Source organism: Vidua chalybeata, chromosome 35 (assembly GCF_026979565.1).
Source record: "Vidua chalybeata isolate OUT-0048 chromosome 35, bVidCha1 merged haplotype, whole genome shotgun sequence".
Taxonomy (NCBI): Eukaryota; Metazoa; Chordata; class Aves; order Passeriformes; family Viduidae; genus Vidua; species Vidua chalybeata.
Window position 1 is genome coordinate 16,305 of NC_071564.1, and position 19,196 is coordinate 35,500.

A 19,196-nucleotide genomic window follows, 5' to 3' on the forward strand; every position below is an offset into this window, starting at 1 on the left:
CCCCATTTCCTCCCCCATTTCCCCGTTTTTCCCCCATTTCCCCGTTTTCCCCCCCATTTCCTCCCCGTTTTCCCCCCATTTCCCCCCATTTCCCCGTTTTTCCCCCATTCCCCCATTCCCGCTCTCGGTGGCCGCAGGGCGAGCGGATCCTGGCGGAGCTGCTGCGGCTGCCGGGCCGCGGCGTGGCCGTGCGCGTGGCGGTCAGCGCGCCCTCGCCCGAGGCGCCGCTGGACGATCTGCGGGCGCTGGAGCGCAGCGGTGAGCGCGGCGGGGCGGGCCCCCCCCCCCCCAAATTTGGGGGTCCCTCGGGGTTTGGGGGGGGGCGGATCTCGGGGGGAGTTCCGGTGGGAGACGCGCGATGCCGGCGCCGCAGGTGCGGCCGTGCGCGCCGTGGACCTGCCGCGCCTCACCGGCGGCGTGCTGCACACCAAGTTCTGGCTGGTGGACGGCGTCCATCTCTACATTGGCAGCGCCAACATGGACTGGAGGGCCTTGACACAGGTGGGTCCTGCCGGGGGGGGACGGAGACGACGGGGTCGGCGCCAAACCCAACAGGGTCGGTGCCAAACCCGATGGGATTGGTGCCAAACCCGATGGGATTGGTGCCAAACCCAATGGATGGCGCCAAACCCAACGGGATTGGTGCCAAACCCAACGGGGTCGGTGCCAAACCCAATGGGATTGGTGCCAAACCCAGTGGGATTGGTGCCAAACCCAATGGATGGTGCCAAACCCAGCGGGGTCAGTGCCAAACCCAACGGGGTCGGTGCCAAACCCAGTGGGATTGGTGCCAAACCCAATGGATGGTGCCAAACCCAACGGGATTGGTGCCAAACCCAACGGGGTTGGTGTGGAACCCAACGGTGTTGTGTTGAACCCAATGGGTGGTGCCAAACCCAACGGGATTGGTGTCGAACCCAACGGGATCGGTGCTAAACCAAACAGGGTTGGTGTTGAACCCAATGGATGGTGCCAGACTCAATGGGGTTGGCCCCAAACCCAATGGATGGTGCCAAACGCAACGGGGTTGGTGTCAAACCCAATGGGATTGGTGTTGAACTGAATGGATGGCCCCAAACCTAATGGGGTTGGTGCCTAACCCAATGGATGGTGCCAACCCCAACATGGTCGGCACCAAACCCAATGGAGTTGGCACCAAACCCAATGGCATTGATCCCAACCCCAACAAGGTCGGCACCAAACCCAATGGAGTTGGCACCAAACCCAATGGCGTTGATCCCAACCCCAACATGGTCGGCACCAAACCCAATGGAGTTGGCACCAAACCCAATGGCGTTGATCCCAACCCCAACATGGTCGGCACCAAACCCAATGGCGTTGATCCCAAACCCAATGAGGTTGGCCCCAAACCCAACACGGACGGTGCCGAACCCAACACCGGCTGAACCCAACGTGATGGGCACCCCCCAACCCCGGCACCGGCGCCGTCCCAAACCTCGGCCATCGGGGAGGGCCAACGGCGCCGTCCCGCGAGTCGCCGGCGCCGCTCGCCGCAGGTGAAGGAGCTCGGAGCCGCCATCTACAACTGCAGCTGCTTGGCCGAAGATTTGGGCAAAATCTTCGAGGCCTACTGGGCTCTGGGCGTTCCCGGCGCGTCCATCCCGGCGCCGTGGCCGGACAACTACTCCACGTCCATCAACGCCGAGACGCCGCTGGAGACGACGCTCAACGGCACCGCGGCCGCCGTCTACTTCTCGGTACGTGCCGCGCCGCCGCGACCGGCGCCGCCGGGGCCGGCCGCGCCGGGCTGAAGCCGGCCGTGACCCTCCCGGCAGAGCTCGCCGCCCGCGCTGCTCGCCGCCGGCCGCACCGGCGACCTGGAGGCGCTGCTGGGCGTCGTGGACGGCGCGGCGGCGTTCGTGGACGTGGCGGTGATGAGCTACGTGGCGAGCACCGAGTTCTCGCGGCCGGAGCGCTTCTGGCCGGCCATCGACGAGCGGCTGCGGCGCGCCGTGGTGGAGCGCGGCGTGCGGCTGCGGCTGCTGGCCGGCTGCTGGCCCCACAGCCGCGCCGCCATGTTCCCCTTCCTCAAGTCGCTGGCCGCCGTCGCCGACAACCGCACGGGCTACGCCGTGGAGGTGGTGGGTGCCGGGGACGGTCCCCTCTGGGGGGGCGGCGGTGCCATCGGGGGTGGCAGTGCCATTAGAGGGGTGGCGGTGCCATCGGGAAGGTGACAATCCCTTCAGGGAGAGGTGACAGATCCCTCAGGGGGGTGGCAGTGACATCAGGGGGGTGGCAATGCCCTGAGAGGGGTGACAGACCCCTCAGAGGGGTGGCAGTGCCATCAGGGGTGGCAGTGCCATTAGGGGTAGGGGACAGACCCCTCAGGGGGGTGGCAGTGCCATCGGGAAGGTGACAATCCCCTCAGGGGTGTGACAATCCCCTCGGGGGGGGTGGTGACAATCCCCTCAGATGGGTGACAATCCCCTCGGGGGGGGTGGTGACAATCCCCTCGGGGGGGTGACAATCCCCTCGGGTGGGTGGTGACAATCCCCTCGGGGGGGTGGTGACAATCCCCCCGGGTGGGTGACAATCCCCCCGGGGGTGGTGACAATCCCCCCGGGTGGGTGACAATCCCCTCGGGGGGGTGACAATCCCCTCGGGGGGTGGTGACAATCCCCTTGGGGTGGTGACAATCCCCTCGGGGTGGTGACAATCCCCTCGGGGGAGGTGACAATCCCCTTGGGGTGGTGACAATCCCCTCGGGGGAGGTGACAATCCCCTCAGGGTGGTGACAATCCCCTCGGTGGGGATGGTGACAATCCCCTTGGGGTGGTGACAATCCCCTCGGTGTGGTGACAATCCCCTCAGGCATGGTGGTGACAATCCCCCCGGGGGTGGTGACAATCCCCCTGGGGGAGGTGACAATCCCCCCGGGTGGGTGACAATCCCCCCGGGGGTGGTGACAATCCCCTCGGGGGTGGTGACAATCCCCTCGGGGGGTGGTGACAATCCCCTCAGGGGGGTGACAATCCCCTCAGGGGGGTGGTGACAATCCCCCCGGGGGTGGTGACAATCCCCTCAGGGGGGTGACAATCCCCTCGGGGGTGGTGACAATCCCCTCAGGGGGGTGGTGACAATCCCCCCGGGGGTGGTGACAATCCCCTCAGGGGGGTGACAATCCCCTCGGGGGTGGTGACAATCCCCTCAGGGGGGTGGTGACAATCCCCCCGGGGGTGGTGACAATCCCCTCGGGGGGGTGACAATCCCCTCAGGGGGGTGACAATCCCCTCAGGGGGGTGGTGACAATCCCCCCGGGGGTGGTGACAATCCCCTCAGGGGGGTGACAATCCCCTCGGGGTGGTGACAATCCCCTCGGGGGGTGGTGACAATCCCCTCAGGGGGGTGACAATCCCCCCGGGGGTGGTGACAATCCCCTCAGGGGGGTGGTGACAATCCCCTCAGGGGGGTGACAATCCCCCCGGGGGTGGTGACAATCCCCTCGGGGGGTGGTGACAATCCCCTCGGGATGGTGACAATCCCCTCGGGTGGGTGGTGACAATCCCCTCGGGTGGGTGACAATCCCCTCGGGTGGGTGACAATCCCCTCAGGGGGGGGACAATCCCCTCGGGTGGGTGACAATCCCCTTGGGGTGGTGACAATCCCCTCGGGGGAGGTGACAATCCCCTTGGGGTGGTGACAATCCCCTCGGGGGAGGTGACAATCCCCTCAGGGTGGTGACAATCCCCTCGGTGGGGATGGTGACAATCCCCTTGGGGTGGTGACAATCCCCTCGGGTGGGTGACAATCCCCTCGGGTGGGTGACAATCCCCTCAGGGGGGGGACAATCCCCTCGGGTGGGTGACAATCCCCTTGGGGTGGTGACAATCCCCTCGGGGGAGGTGACAATCCCCTTGGGGTGGTGACAATCCCCTCGGGGGAGGTGACAATCCCCTCAGGGTGGTGACAATCCCCTCGGTGGGGATGGTGACAATCCCCTTGGGGTGGTGACAATCCCCTCGGGTGGGTGACAATCCCCTCGGTGTGGTGACAATCCCCTCAGGGGGGTGACAATCCCCTCGGGGGTGGTGACAATCCCCTCAGGGGGGTGGTGACAATCCCCCCGGGGGTGGTGACAATCCCCCCGGGGGGGTGACAATCCCCCCGGGGGTGGTGACAATCCCCCCGGGGGTGGTGACAATCCCCCCGGGGGGGTGACACCGGTGCAGCGCCTGTTCCTGGTGCCGGCCAGCGCGGCGCAGAGCCGGATCCCCTTCGCGCGCGTCAGCCACACCAAGTACATGGTGACCGACAAGGCCGCCTACGTGGGTGCGCCACGCCGCGGGGCACTTCGGGGCAGTTTGGGGAGTTTGGGGGTGTTTGGCAGAGTTTTGGGGCAGTTTGGGGGCGTTTTGGGGAGTTTTGGGGAGTTTGGGGGTGTTTTGGGGCATTTTGGGGTGTTTGGGGGTGTTTTGGGGCAGTTTTGGGGCAGATTTTGGGGCGGTTTTAGAGTGGGTTTGTGGCCAGTTTGGGGCAGATTTTGGGGTGGTTTGGGGAGTTTGGGGGCGTTTTGGGGAGTTTGGGGGCATTTTGGGGAGTTTTGGGGCAGTTTTGGGCAGATTTTGGGGCGGTTTTAGAGCGGGTTTGGAGCAGATTTTGGGGTGGTTTGGGGTGTTTGGGGGTGTTTGGCAGAGTTTTGGGGCATTTTGAAGCATTTTGGGGAGTTTGGGGGCATTTTGGGGCATTTTGGGGAGTTTTGGGGAGTTTGGGGGCATTTTGGGGCAGATTTTGGGGTGGTTTGGGGAGTTTGGGGGCGTTTTGGGGAGTTTTGGGGCAGTTTTGGGGCAGATTTTGGGGTGGGTTTAGAGCGGTTTTGTGGCCAGTTTGGGGCAGATTTTGGGGTGGTTTGGGGGCAGTTTGGGGAGTTTTGGGGAGTTTGGGGGCGTTTTGGGGAGTTTTGGGACGGTTTTGGGGCAGTTTTGGGGAGTTCGGGGGCGTTTTGGGGAGATTTGGGGAGTTCTGGGGGGTTTTGGGGAATTTTGGGGGCGTTTTGGGGCAGATTTTGGGGCGGGTTTAGAGCGGTTTTGTGGCCACTTTGGGGCAGATTTTGGGGTGTTTTGGGGGTATTTTGAGGTGGTTTTGAGGTGTTTTGGGGCATTTTGGGTTGGTTTTGGGGTGAATCCTCCCCGTCCCCCTCCCCACAATCTCCCACAGGCACATCCAACTGGTCCGGGGACTACTTCGAGCGCACGGCGGGCTCGGCGCTGGTGGTGGCGCAGCCCGGGGCCGGCGCGGGGACGTTCCGGGAGCGGCTCCAGGACGTCTTCGAGCGGGACTGGAGCTCCCAGTACAGCGTGGACATCGGCGACAGCCAGAGCTGGGGCAGCCGCTGCGGGCCCCGCTAGCGCCGGCGTTTTTGGGGGGAAAAAAAACAAGAGAAATGGGTTTTGTGGAGCTTGCGTTGGTGTGGTTTGAGGGGGTTTGTGATTATTGGACACCCAAACCTCTCCCTGGAACCCCAAATTCCTCCCTGGAACCCCAAACTCCTCCCTGGACCCCCAAACCTCTCCCTGGAACCCCAAATTCCTCCCTGATCCCCGAAACCCCTCCCTAGAGATCCAAATTCCTCCCTGGACCCCCAAAATCCTCTCTGGAACCCCAAACTCCTCCCTGGACCCCCAAAATCCTCCCTGGATCCCCAAATTCCTCCCTGGACCCCCAAATTCATCCCTGGATCCCCAAATTCCTCCCTGGATCCCCAAACCCCTCCCTAGAGATCCAAATTCCTCCCTGGACCCCCAAAATCCTCCCTGCTCCCCCAAATTCCTCCCTGGACCTCCAAATTCTTCCCTGGGCCCATAAACCCTCCCTGGACCCCCAAACCCCTCCCTTGAACCCCAAAATCCTCCCTGGAACCCCAAATTCCTCCGTGGACCCCCAAAATCCTCCCTGGAACCCCAAACCCCTCCCTGAACCCCCAAATTCCTCCCTGGACCCCCAAACCCCTTCCTGGAGCCCTAAACCCTTCCCTGATCCCCCAAACCCCTCCCTGGAGCCCCAAACCCCTCCCTGGAGCCCCCAGCCCCATCACACTCGAGGTTTTTTTTGGGATTAACGTTTATTCTGGCCAAAACAAGCGTGAGGGGCCGGGGTGGGGGGCAGCACCCTTGTGCCCCCCTTCCCTGGTTAATGGAAACACCCCAAAAATGGGCAAAAAAGCCTCAAAGCCCCCCCCAAAAAAAGGCTGGATTAGGAATTCGGGAGGGAGGGAGTTAGAGAGGGTCTGGGGGAGCTCAGTCACCGCTTTGGGGGGCTCCCCAAAGCCCCCCCCCAGGTTGGGAGGGGGGCTCATGGCTCGCCACAGATTTGGGGGCTCAGCACCAGCTGCGGCAGCTGGAATTTGGGGGTCCCCTGGCCCCGGAGCCCCCCCGGATCGCAGCGGGAGGAGATCCCCCCGACGCCAGGGATTTGGGGGTCCCCGGGGCAGAGCTCCACGTCGGGGAACCGCATCCTCCCCAATTTGGGGGGCTCCGGCGAGGCCCCGCCGGGGGTGAAACCCACCCTGGGCACCCAGCGGCGGCGCCGGGGGTTCCCATGGCGGGGGCTCCTCCTTCCTCAGCGACGGGCTTGGAGCCGCCCCTCCTCATCCTCCCGGAGGCTCCCGCCGCGCTCCCGGAGGAGCCAGCCCCGAATTTGGGGAGTTTCACCCCAAAGCGGCGCCCGGGGGGCTCCGAGGTGCCGTCCAAGCCCGGCGGCGCCAGCTCCAGCACCGGCACCTTCAGCGCCGGCGGCTCCGGAGCCCGGCGGGCCTCGGGGCGCTCCGGTGCCGGTGCCGGTTCGGGTCCCGGCAGGGCGAACCCCACGGCGGGGATGGGGATCCGGGGCGGCCACGGCGGCGCCGAAGCCCCCCGGGATTTCGGCCTGGACCGGAGGGTCCCGGCGCGCTCCGGTGCCGTCCAGCCCAGGATCAGGCTCTCGGCGCTGCCCCCCCGTTTCGGGGGCGCTTTGGGGACCCCCCCGGGGCGGAGGTCGGGGCTGGACCCCCCGAATTTCGGCAGCGCCGCCGCCGCGATGCCGAAGCGCGGGGCGCGGAGCCGCGGGGACCCCGGAGCGCCCCCGGCCCCGAAGCGGGGACCGTCCTCGATGTCACCGAACGGCGCCAGCGACAGTTTGGGGACCTTCAGCTTGGCCCCGGCGTCCCCCACCGCCCCCAGGTGCAGCTCCACGCTGGGGATGGCGATCCCGGGGGGCGGCACCGGCGGGGTCCCGCCGCCCTCCCGCAGCTTGGCCAGCGCCCGCCCGAGGCGGGGGAGGCGGAATTTGGGGGGCTTGGGGGCGATTTCCACCGCCGGAGCCTCCAGCTCCCGGCTGAGCTTCCGCAGCCCCTGGGCGAACCTGGACCCCGCGTCCGGGCTAGCGCCGGGGGGCTCCGGGCTAGCGAGGCCGAGCTCCGGCGCCAGCTCCACGGCGGCTTTGGGGACGTCGATGGGGACGGAGGGGACGCGCAGGGCCGGGAACCCCCCACGAGCGCCCGGCGCCCCCTCCTCATCTCCCCCGGCGCCTTCGGGGGTCGTGGCCGGGCCCCCCTTTCCCCACGGGGGTGGGCTTAGCCCCAGGGACCCCTTGGGAGCCGCCAGCTCCACGGCCGGGATGCGGGGCCCGGAGCCGGCCGGGGGCAGCTCGGGGGGCTCGGGGGGCTCCGGCAGCGGCGTCCGGGCCGCGGCCGCTTCCCGCACGGTGAGGCGGGGTCGCGGTGGGCGCGGGGGCTCCGGGGGCACCGGGGGCTCCGGGGCGGCGGCGCCGCGGGGCTTGGGAAGCTTCGGGAGCTTGGGAAGGGCCAGTTCCACCGAGAGCGGGGCGGCGGCGGGCGGGACGGGCGCTGCCGGCGGCTTCTTGGGGGCCGCGGGCACCGGGATGGGCTGGGGGGGCACGGGGGGATGTGGGGCACACGGGATGGGGGGAGCGCCGGCACCCCACAAACCATGCCGCGTCCACAGGGAGCCCAAAGCACCCCGAAACCCGCCCACGGGGAGCCCCAAACACCCCACACCCCAAAACACACCCACAGGGACCCCCAAAGACCCCGAAACCCACCCACAGGGACCCCCAAACACCCCAAACACCCCGAAACCCGCCCACAGGGAGCCCCAAACACCCCGAAACTCACCCACAGGGAGCCCCAAACACACCCACATGGAACCCCCAAACACCCCGAAACCCACCCACAGGGAGCCCCAAACACCCCAAAACCCACCCACAGGGAGCCCCAAACACCCCAAAACCCACCCACAGGGACCCCCAAACACCCCGAAACCCGCCCACAGGGAGCCCCAAACACCCCAAAACCCACCCACAGGGACCCCCAAACACCCCACACCCCAAAACCCACCCACAGGAACCCCAAAGACCCCAAAACCCACCCACAGGGACCCCCAAACACCCCATCCCCTGCCCTTAGGGACCCCCAAAACCCCCAAATCCTCACCCCCCCATCCATAGGGACCCCCCCACCCCATCCACCAGGACCCCCAAACACCCAAAACCTCACCCCTGGTCCCATCCATAGGGACCCCCAAACACTCCCCATCCACAGGGACCCCCCCCTCCCCGGGGTCCCCCAAACCCCGGGGGTCCGCACCAGCCTGGCCGCTCCGTCCCGCTGTCCCTCGGGGGTCCCGGGCGGGGTCCCCCGGCGCAGCTGCAGGGACACGCGGCACCCCCCGGCCCCCTCCAGCAGCCGCCCCACGGCCTCGGGGGACGCGCCCTCGAAGGAGACCCGCGCCCCCAGGACACGGTCACCTGCGGGGACAGCCCGAGGGGCGCCCTGTCACCGCCGGTGTCACCCCCGTGTCACCTTGTCACCCCCAGTGTCACCCTGTCACTGCCAGTGTCACCTTGTCACCTCCAGTGTCACCCCCGTGTCACCTTGTCACCCCCAGTGTCACCCTGTCACCGCCAGTGTCACCTTGTCACCTCCAGTGTCACCCCCGTGTCACCTTGTCACCCCCAGTGTCACCCTGTCACCGCCAGTGTCACCTTGTCACCTCCAGTGTCACCCCCGTGTCACCTTGTCACCCCCAGTGTCACCCTGTCACTGCCAGTGTCACCTTGTCACCCCCAGTGTCACCCCCGTGTCACCTTGTCACCCCCAGTGTCACCCTGTCACCGCCAGTGTCACCTTGTCACCTCCAGTGCCAGCCCGGTGCCACCCTGTCACCCCCAGTGTCATCTTGTCATCCCCAGTGTCCCCAGTGTCCCCAGTGTCCCCAGTGTCATCTTGTCATCCCCAGTGTCCCCAGTGTCCCCAGTGTCCCCAGTGTCATCTTGTCATCCCCAGTGTCCCCAGTGTCCCCAGTGTCCCCAGTGTCCCCAGTGTCCCCCAGTGCCCCCAGTGCCCCCAGTGCCCCCAGTGTCCCCCCAGTGCCCCCAGTGCCCCCCAGTGTCCCCCCAGTGCCCCCCAGTGTCCCCCCAGTGCCCCCCAGTGTCCCCAGTGTCCCCAGTGCCCCCCAGTGTCCCCAATGTCCCCAGTGTCCCCCAGTGCCCCCCAGTGTCCCCAGTGCCCCCCAATGTCCCCAGTGTCCCCCAGTGTCCCCAGTGCCCCCAGTGCCCCCAGTGTCCCCAGTGCCCCCCAGTGTCCCCAGTGTCCCCAGTGTCCCCAGTGCCCCCCAGTGTCCCCCCCAATGTCCCCAGTGTCCCCAGTGTCCCCAGTGCCCCCCAGTGTCCCCAGTGTCCCCAGTGTCCCCAGTGTCCTCACCCTGGCGCAGCCGCAGGGATTTGGGGGCCTCGGCCACGTAGACCCCGCGGCTGTCGCGGGCCAGGCGCAGCCCCCTCCCCAATTCGGAGCCCGGGCCCAGCTCCAGCAGCTCCTGGGAGGGGAGGGGGCACAGGGGGGCATTGGAGGGGGGGGGAACTCCCTCGGTGACCCCTCCCCAGCCCCGGGTCCCCCCCCCCATCACCGCAGACCCCTCCTCACCTCCATGGTGGGGGGTTCCCTCTTTTGGGGGGTCTCGGGGGGGACAAGCAGGGGTCGGTGGTGACGGGTCCTGGAAAAAGGGGCACAGAGACCCCCAAAACCCCTTTACAGCCCCCCAAACCCCGTCACTGCCCCCCAAATCCCCCAAACCCCGTCACTGCCCCCCATTGCACCCCCAACCCCATCACAGCCCCCCATTGCACCCCCAAACCCCACTACTGCCCCCCAAATTCCCCCAAACCCCACTCCAGACCCCCAACCCCTCACTGCAGCCCCCCAAACCCCGTCACTGCCCCCCAATTCCCCCCAAACCCCGTCACTGCCCCCCAATTCCCCTCAAACCCCATTACAGCCCCCCATTGCACCCCCAAATCCCCCCCATTGCACCCCCAAAGCCCATCGCAGCCCCTCAAATCCCCCAAAACCGCATTACAGCCCCCCATTGCACCCCCAAAGCCCATCGCAGCCCCAAATCCACCCTATTGCACCCCCACACCTCACTGCAGCCCCCAAATCCCCCCAAACCCCATCGCAGCCCCCCCAAATCCCCCCAAAGCCCACTGCAGCCCCCCAAATCCCCCCCATTGCACCCCCAAAGCCCATCGCAGCCCCCCAAATCCCTCCCAACCCCCATCCCGGACCCCTTTTTCCCAGCCCGCACCCCAAATTCCCCTCCTCACCTTCCCGCTGCGCCGCTGCTCTGCCGGAGGCTCCGCGTCCCCCCCACCCCCAGCTCGGGGGGACCCCCCCTTTTTTTTGGAATCCCCCTCCCCCCCCACGCAGCCGCGGGACAAGGGGGGTCCTTGTCCTGCCCCCCCCCCGGGGAATTCCGGGAATTTGGGGGAATCAGCAGAAATTCCCGTGGGATGGAGCCGGGCCTGAGGCCGGGATGGGGGGGTGGGATGGGGGGAGAGATCCTGGGGAGCCCCCAAAACCTCCCCATAACCCCCTAAACCACCCCCGGGACCCCCATAACACCCCTGGGACCCCCAAACCGCTGCTGGGACCCCCCCTAAACCACCCCGGGACCCCCCAAACCACCCCTTAACCCTCTAAGCCACCCCTGGGACCCCCCCCAACCACCCCATAACCCCAAAAATCACCCCTGGGACCCCTCAAACCTCACCTGGGACCCCCCCATAACCACCCCGGGACCCCCTAAACCCTCCTCACAACCCCCGTAACACCTCTGAGACCCCCAAAACCACCCCATAACCCCCAAAATCACCCCTGGGACGCCCTAAACCAACCCCGGGACCCCATAAACAACTGCTGGGACCCCCTAAACTCTGTTTTGGGGCTCTAAATGGAGAGGGAACCTCCTTATGCCATTATTTTAAGGTGTAAATCAATGGGGGAAAAGGAGGGAAACGTGAGGGGAAATGTGAGGGGAAAAGAGAGGGGAATGTGAGGGGAAAAGGGGGGAAATGTGAGGGGAAAAGAGAGGGGAATGTGAGGGGAAAAGAGAGGGAAATGTGAGGGGAAAAGAGAGGGAAATGTGAGGGGAAAAGGAGGGGAAATGTGAGGGGAAAAGGAAAAAGAGCGGGAAATGTGAGGGGAAAAACAGCGGGAAATGTGAGGGGAAAAACAGCGGGAAATGTGAGGGGAAAAGAGAGGGAAATGTGAGGGGAAAAGGAGGGGAAATGTGAGGGGAAAAGAGAGAGAAATTTGAAGGAGAAAGGGTGGGAAATGTGAGGGGGAAAAAGGAAGGAATGTGAGGGGAAAGGAGAGAGAAATGTGAGGGTAAAAGAGAGGGAAATGTGAAGGGAAAAGAGGGACGTGTGAGGGGAAAAGGGGGGAAATGTGAGGGGGAAAGAGAGGGAAATGTGAGGGGGAGAGGGAAATGTGAGGGGAAAAGAGAGAGAAATGTGAGGGGGAAATGGTGGGAAATGTGAGGGGAAAAGAGAGGGAAATGTGAGGGGGAAAAGGGTGGGAACTGTGAGGGGAAAAGGGAGGGAAATGTGAGAGAGGAAGAGAGGGAAATGTGAGGGGAAAAAGAGGAAAATGTGAGGGGAAAAGAGAGGGAAATGTGAGGGGGAAAAGGGAGGGAAACCGGAGGGGAAAAGAGAGAAATTTGAAGGAGAAAGGGTGGGAAATGTGAGGGGAAAAGAGCGGGAAATGTGAGGGGAAAAGAGCGGGAAATGTGAGGGGAAAAGAGCGGGAAATGTGAGGGGAAAAGAGCGGGAAATGTGAGGGGAAAAGGGGGGGAAATGTGAGGGGAAAAGGGGGGGGAATGTGAGGGGGAAAGAGAGGGAAATGTGAGGGGAAAAGAGAGGGAAATGTGAGGGGAAAAGAGAGAGAAATTTGAAGGAGAAAGGGTGGGAAATGTGAGGGGAAAAAAGGAAGGAATGTGAGGGGAAAAGAGAGGGAAATGTGAGGGGAAAAGAGAGAGAAATGTGAGGGGAAAAGGGAGGGAAATGTGAGGGGAAAAAAGGGCGGGAAACGTGAGGGGAAAAGAGAGAGAAACGTGAGGGAGAAAGGGTGGGAAATGTGAGGGGAAAATGATGGGAAATGTGAGGGGGAAAGAGAGGGAAATGTGAGGGGAAAAGAGAGAAATGTGAGGGGGAAATGGTGGGAAATGTGAGGGGGAAATGGTGGGAAATGTGAGGGGAAAAAAGGGGAAATGTGAGGGGAAAGGGGAGGGCTGGGTCGCCTGAGGGGTTCTGGGGGGCCTCAGGGGATTTGAGGGATCCGGGGTGCAGTGAGGGTTTTGGGGTGCTCTGAGGGGTTTTGGGGTCTTCACGCCAAGGAGCTCTGGAGAGCTGTGGAGGACTCAGGGGGGTGCTGCTCCAGGATCCCCACAGCCTGGATTGTCGCGGTGAGCCGCCCTTAAATTCCGCCCCGGGCAGGGTCTGGGAGGTGGGATCACTCCTAAAATCACTCCTAAAATCACTCCTAAAATCCCTGCTCCGAAAAAGCCAGGCTGTGCTGGGCTGAACTCTGGGGACCCCTCCTCTTAAAGGGCCACAGGCCTCACCCCCCCCCCCCCCCCCCCAGTGTTGGGGAGGACCTTGGGGGAGCGTTGGAAGGGTTCGTGCCTCAGTTTCCCCCTTCGGGTGACATTGGGAGGGGTCTGTGCCTCGCTTTCCCCCTCCGGGTGACGTTGGGAGGGGTCTGTGCCTCGCTTTCCCCCTCCAGGTGACCTGAGGGGAATTCCGTGCCTCAGTTTTCCAGGTGACACGGGGAGGGGTCCGTGCCTCAGTTTCCCCCTGCAGGTGACAAAGTGGGGATTCCGTGCCTCAGTTTCCCCCTCCAGTTGACATGGGGAAGGGTCCGTGCCTCAGTTTCCCCCTGCAGGTGACAAAGTGGGGATTCCGTGCCTCAGTTTCCCCCTCCAGTTGACATGGGGAAGGGTCCGTGCCTCAGTTTCCCCCTGCAGGTGACAAAGTGGGGATTCCGTGCCTCAGTTTCCCCCTCCAGTTGACATGGGGAAGGGTCCGTGCCTCAGTTTCCCCCTCCAGGTGACACTGGGAGGGGTCCGTGCCTCAGTTTCCCCCCTGCAGGTGATAAAGTGGGGATCCCGTGCCTCAGTTTCCCCCTCCGGGTGACATTGGGAGGGGTCCGTGCCTCGGTTTCCCCCCTGCAGATGACAAAGTGGGGATTCCGTGCCTCAGTTTCCCGCCCCCTCCCCCCCCCCGGACCCTCCCCCCTCACGTCACGGGTGGGGGAGGGGCTGCAGGTGTCGCCGCCAGCCCTCGCGACACCGGGGGGGACACGACCGGTGACACCCGCGGGGGGAGCAGCCGAGGGGGGGGGACGGGACCCCCCAAAACTTCACCCAGGACCCCCCAAAACGCCCCGGGACCCCCCAAATTTCACCTGGGATCCCCTGAACCGCAGCTGGGACCCCCAAATTTCACCCGGGACCCCCCAAAACCCACCCGGGACCCCCCAAATCGCAGCCGGGACCCCCCAAAATCCACCCGGGACCCCCCAAATCGCAGCCGGGACCCCCCAAAATCCACCCGGGACCCCCCAAATCGCAGCCGGGACCCCCCAAAATCCACCCGGGACCCCCCAAATCGCAGCCGGGACCCCCCGAACCGCAGCTGGGACCCCCCAAACTTCACCTGGGACCCCCCAAAGCTCACCCGGGACCCCCCAAATCCCCGCGGCGATGGCTGAGGGGGAAGGCGAGGACGATGTGCAGTTCCTGCGCACGGTGAGAAACTGGGGAGACTGGGAGGGAACTGGGAGGGAAACTGGGAGAAATTGGGGGGAAACTGGGAGGAAACTGGGGAGGGATACTGGGACATACTGGGAGGGGAAACTGGGAGAACTGGGAGGAAACTGGGAGAAATTGGGGGGGATACTGGGAGGAAACTGGGGAGGGATACTGGGACATACTGGGAGGGGAAACTGGGAGAACTGGGAGGAAACTGGGAGAAATTGGGGGGGATACTGGGAGGAAACTGGGGGGCATACTGGGACATACTGCGAGGGGAAACTGGGAGAACTGGGAGGAAACTGGGGGGCATACTGGGAAATACTGAGAGGGGAAATTGGAGGGGATACTGGGAGATACTGGGAGGGGATTGAGAGGGAGAACTGGGAGAACTGGGAAGAAACTGGGGGGGATACTGGGAGAACTGGGACGGGATACTGGGAGATAATGGGTGAGAAACTGGGAGAAGTGGGAGAGAAGGACTGGGGGTACTGGGAGGGGATACTGGGGGGATTTGGGGGAACAGAACTGGGGATACTGGGGGAGTTGGGAAGGGAAACTGGGAGAAACTGGGGGGTGATATTGGGACATACTGGGAGGGGAAACTGGGAGATACTGGGATGAACTGGGAGGGGGACTGGGAGTACTGGGGAGACTGGGAAGGGAAACTGGGGATACTGGGGGATACTGGGATGAACTGGGGAGGGAAACTGGGGATACTGGGAAATACTGGGATGAACTGGGGAGGGAAACTGGGGATACTGGGATGAACTGGGAGGGGGACTGGGAGTACTGGGGAGACTGGGAAGGGAAACTGGGGATACTGGGGGATACTGGGATGAACTGGGGAGGGAAACTGGGGATACTGGGGGATACTGGGATGAACTGGGGAGGGAAACTGGGGATACTGGGAGATACTGGGATGAACTGGGATGAACTGGGAGGAGCACTGGGAAGGGGGGGGGTCACCCCGCCCCTCCCCCCACCTGTCCCGGGCTCCCAAAAAAGCAACACGGGGGGGGGGGGGGGGGGGAGGGGGAGCAGCTGCTGGGGGGGGGAGGGGCGACACCAGATCCCCCCCAGGGGGGTCGGGGGGGGGGGTTGGGTGGGTGGGGGGAGGGGCGTCCCAGTTGCTCTGTCCCAGTTTCTCCCAGTTTGGCCTCAAAACGAGGCCGGGGGTAGGGGGGGAATTGGGGGGAGGGGGCGAAGGGGTGACCTTGGCGTGGGGGGGTTGGGGGGGGAGAAATGCTGAGCTCAGCAGATTTTGGGGGCAGTGGGGCGATTTTTGGGGAGGGGGAAACTGAGTCACGGAGACGCTCCTCCCCCCCCCCCGTGGCATCCCCGGCCCGCGGGTGGAATCCGCCCCTCCCCCACCCCCCCCCCCCCCCAATTTCGGGGGGGCCCCGAGTGATGGGAGCAGGTGGGGGAGGGGGAGGGGGAGCCGAACTCCTGGGGGGGGGGGAGGGGGGCGGAGGGGGGGTCCTGACCCCCCCGGACCCCCCAAAAAGGGTCTGGGGGCCACCCAGAGGGTCGTGACCCCCCCTAAAAAGGGTCTGGGGGCATCCAGGTGGTCCTGACCCCCCCCCCAAAAAGTGTTTGGGGGGCACCCAAGGGGTCCCGATTTGGGGGGTTTTGGGGGCTTTTTGGGGGGTTCTGGGGGGATATTTTGGGGATTTTGGGGGGGGATTTTGGGATTCTGGGGGTTTTTGGGCGGGGATATTTTGGGGTTTTGGGGGAATATTTTGAGGTTCTGGGGGATTTTTTAGGATTTTGGGGGGGTTTGGGGGGGGGGTTGGCGGAATATTTTGTCATTCTGAGGGATATTTTGGGGTCCTGGGTTTATTTGGGGGGATATTTTGTGATTTGGGGGGGGCATTTTGTGATTCTGGTTTTTTTTTTTTGGGGGGGGTCTGGGGGGATATTTTGTGATTCTGTTTTTTTTTGGGGGGATATTTTGGGGCGCTTTGCCCCCCATGGATGACGACGTGGTCCTGCAGTGCCACCCCACCCCACAGGGCAGATTTTTTTCAGTTTATTTGGGTATTTTTGGTTTTCTGGGGATATTTTGGATTTCTGGTGCCTATTTTTGGGGTCCTCGTGGTTATTTTGGGTTATTTTGGGGACATTTTGGGGTGCTGACCCCCCAGTTTCCCCCCCAGGACGACGAGGTGGTCCTGCAGTGCCACCCCACCCCACAGGGCAGAATTTTTTCAGTTTATTTGGGTATTTTTGGTTTTCTGGGGATATTTTTGGATTTCTGGTGGTTCTTTTGGGGCCCTGGGGGTTATTTTGGGGTATTTTGGGGACATTTTGGGGTATTTTGGGGTGCTGAACCCCCCAATTTCCCCCCCAGGACGACGAGGTGGTCCTGCAGTGCACCACGACGCTGCTGAAGGAGCAGCTCAAGCTCTGCCTGTCGGTCGAGGGCTTTGGGAACCGCCTGTGCTCGCTGGAGCCCACCTCCAACGCGCAGGTGAGACCCCCAAAATTCGGGGGGGGACCCCCAAAATTCGGGGAAGGGCCCGGGAGGCTGCGGGGACCCCAAATCTGGGGGGGTTTTGGGGGGTTCTGAGGGAGGGGTTAGAGGCGGGGACAGCCAGGGATGGGGTCTGGGGGGAACCCCTGAGTTTTGGGGTGGGGGCATGCGGCGTCCCACGGGTGAGGGAGGGTCCCCCGCGACCTCTGACCCCCCGGTGTCCCCCCAGAACGTCCCCCATGACCTCTGACCCCCCGCTTTGTCCCCAGAATGTCCCCCCCGACCTGGCCGTGTGCTGCTTCGTGCTGGAGCAGTCGCTGTCGGTGCGGGCCCTGCAGGAGATGCTGGCCAACAGCTCCGAGATCGGCAGCGAGGTGGGTCTGGGGTCCCTCCGGGGATCTGGGGAACCCCCCCGAGGGGATCTGGGGGGCACTAGAGGTGCTTTGGGGTCCCTAACAGGAGATTTGGGGGTCGCACGGGGGCACTGGAGGTGGGTGGAGGAACTTAAGAGGGGATTTGGGGGGCACTAGAGGTGGGTCTGGGGTCCCAAAGGGGATTTGGGGGGCACTAGAGGTGGGTCTGGGGTCCCAAAGGGGATTTGGGGGGCACTTGAGGTGGGTCTGGGGTCCCAAAGAGGATCTGGGGGGCACTAGAGGCGGGTCTGGGGTCCCTCCGGGGATTTGGGGGGCACTAGAGGTGGGTCTGGGGTCCCAAAGGGGATTTGGGGGGCACTAGAGGCGGGTCTGGGGTCCCAAAGAGGATTTGGGGGGCACTAGAGGCGGGTCTGGGGTCCCAAAGGGGATTTGGGGGGCACTAGAGGCGGGTCTGGGGTCCCTCCGGGGATTTGGGGGGCACTAGAGGCGGGTCTGGGGTCCCAAAGGGGATTTGGGGGGCACTAGAGGCAGGTCTGGGGTCCCAAAGGGGATTTGGGGGGCACTAGAGGCGGGTCTGGGGTCCCAAAGAGGATTTGGGGGCCTCTCGAGGTGGGTCTGGGGTCCCTCCGGGGATTTGGGGGGCACTAGAGGTGGGTCTGGGGTCCCAAAGAGGATTTGGGGGGCACTAGAGGTGGTTTGGGATCCTTAAGAAGGGATTTCGGGGGGCTGGAGGGTGGATTTGGGGGGCCCGAGGGGTCCCAGGGGGCTCTAGAAGTGGGTCTGGGGTCCCCAAATCCCAGTCTGGGGTCCCACCAGGGATTTGGGGGGCTCTAGAGGTGGTTTTGGGGTCCGTAAGAGGGGATTTGGGGGGCCCTGGAGGGGTTTTAGGGGTTGTTGGGTTGGGTTTGGGGGTCTTGGAGGGGTTTTGGGGACACCTGAGGGGTGCCTGGAGGAGTTTTTGGGGGGTTTAGGATCCTGAGGCGTTCCTGGAGGAGTTTTTGGGGTCCTCTTGGGGGGTTTAGGACCCAGTGGGGTACCTGGAGGAGTTTTTGGGGGGTTTAGGTTCCTGTGGGGTTCCCAGAGGAGTTTTTCGGTCCTTTTTGGGGGGTTTAGGATCCTGAGGGGTTCCTGGAGGAGTTTTTGGGGGATTTAGGATCCTGTGGGGTTCCTGGAGGGGTTTTTGGGGGATTTAGGACCCTCTGGGGTTCCTGGAGGGGTTTTTGGGGGATTTAGGATCCTGTGGGGTTCCTGGAGGGGTTTTTGGGGGGTTCAAGACCCTGAGGAGTTCCTGGAGGAGTTTTTGGGGTCTTTTTTGGGGGGTTTAGGTTCCTGTGGGGTTCCTGTAGGAGTTTTTGGGGTCTTTTTTGGGGGATTTAGGATCCTGAGGGGTTCCTGGAGGAGTTTTTGGGGCCGGGTTTAGGATCCCGCAGAGACCTGAAAATTCTGGGGTTTCCTTGAGGAGTTTTTGGGGTCCTTTTCTGGGTGGGTTTTTTTTTTTTTTTGGGGGGGGGGTCCCCGGTGTTTTTGGGGGGTCGCAGCCCACCCCCCGTGACCCCCCCCTCTTCTCTCCCCCCGCCCACGCAGGGGGTCGATCTGGATAAGTGGGTAGGTGCCACTGTGGTGTGGTGACCCCAAATCCTCATCCTCACCTTCATCACGCCCTTCCTCCTCCTCCTCCTCCTCCTCACCCACCCCCCCAAATTTTGGGGGGGGGCTCTGCCCATCCCGCATGGACCCAGGGGTCCGGGTGTGCCCCCTCCCCCCAGTCCCATCCCATCCGCAGCCCCCCAAAATTCCGCATGGACCCCAAAGTGTGAGCGCGGGGGGGGGGAGGAGCATGGGGGGATCCCAAAAAGGGGGGATCCCAAAAAGGGGGATCCCAAATCCCCCCATGGGCATGGAGAGATCCCAAAAAAGGGGATCCCAAAAAAATTGGGCAGCCAGATGTGGGGTGACCCCGAAATTTGGGGTCCCAATTTGGGGGAACCCCAAAAGGGGGGATCCCAAATCCACTGGGGGGAACCCCAAATTGGGGGGGGGATCCCAAATCCACGGGGGATCCTAAAACATCGGGGATCCAGACGTGGCGTGACCCCGAAATTTGGGATCCCAAATTGGGGGAAAACTCAATACGGGAGTGACCCCGAAATTTGGGATCCCAAGTTGGGGGGGGGCCTGAAATTTGGGATCCCAGTTTTGGGGGAAACCTCAATATGGGAAGGGCCCCCCCAAAAAAGGGAGACCCTC

General features: G+C 63.8%; 3 protein-coding genes across 3 annotated transcripts in view; 2 read left to right on the top strand and 1 right to left on the bottom strand.

The window, feature by feature from the left end:
* PLD3 (phospholipase D family member 3) overlaps positions 1-5,415 on the top strand; it is a 9,672-nt gene extending 4,257 nt beyond the window's left edge. The window contains exons 6-9 of the mRNA XM_053968498.1: positions 1,518-1,718; positions 1,797-2,102; positions 4,191-4,290; positions 5,176-5,415. Coding sequence (XP_053824473.1) covers positions 1,518-1,718; positions 1,797-2,102; positions 4,191-4,290; positions 5,176-5,366 — 798 coding nt within the window. The 3' untranslated portion in view covers positions 5,367-5,415. The remainder of the gene's footprint in view (positions 1-1,517; positions 1,719-1,796; positions 2,103-4,190; positions 4,291-5,175) is intronic.
* A 668-nt stretch (positions 5,416-6,083) lies between these two features.
* PRX (periaxin) lies at positions 6,084-10,696 on the bottom strand. Its single transcript, XM_053968525.1, has 5 exons — positions 10,615-10,696; positions 9,935-10,004; positions 9,716-9,827; positions 8,600-8,760; positions 6,084-7,880 (listed from the first exon to the last, which is right to left on the bottom strand). The coding sequence occupies exons 2-5, from the start codon at positions 9,938-9,940 to the stop codon at positions 6,336-6,338; spliced, it is 1,824 nt and encodes a 607-aa protein (XP_053824500.1). The 5' UTR covers positions 9,941-10,004; positions 10,615-10,696; the 3' UTR covers positions 6,084-6,335.
* A 3,346-nt stretch (positions 10,697-14,042) lies between these two features.
* RYR1 (ryanodine receptor 1) overlaps positions 14,043-19,196 on the top strand; it is an 89,666-nt gene continuing 84,512 nt past the window's right edge. The window contains 3 exon segments of the mRNA XM_053968499.1: positions 14,043-14,096; positions 16,453-16,572; positions 16,845-16,949. Coding sequence (XP_053824474.1) covers positions 14,052-14,096; positions 16,453-16,572; positions 16,845-16,949 — 270 coding nt within the window. The 5' untranslated portion in view covers positions 14,043-14,051.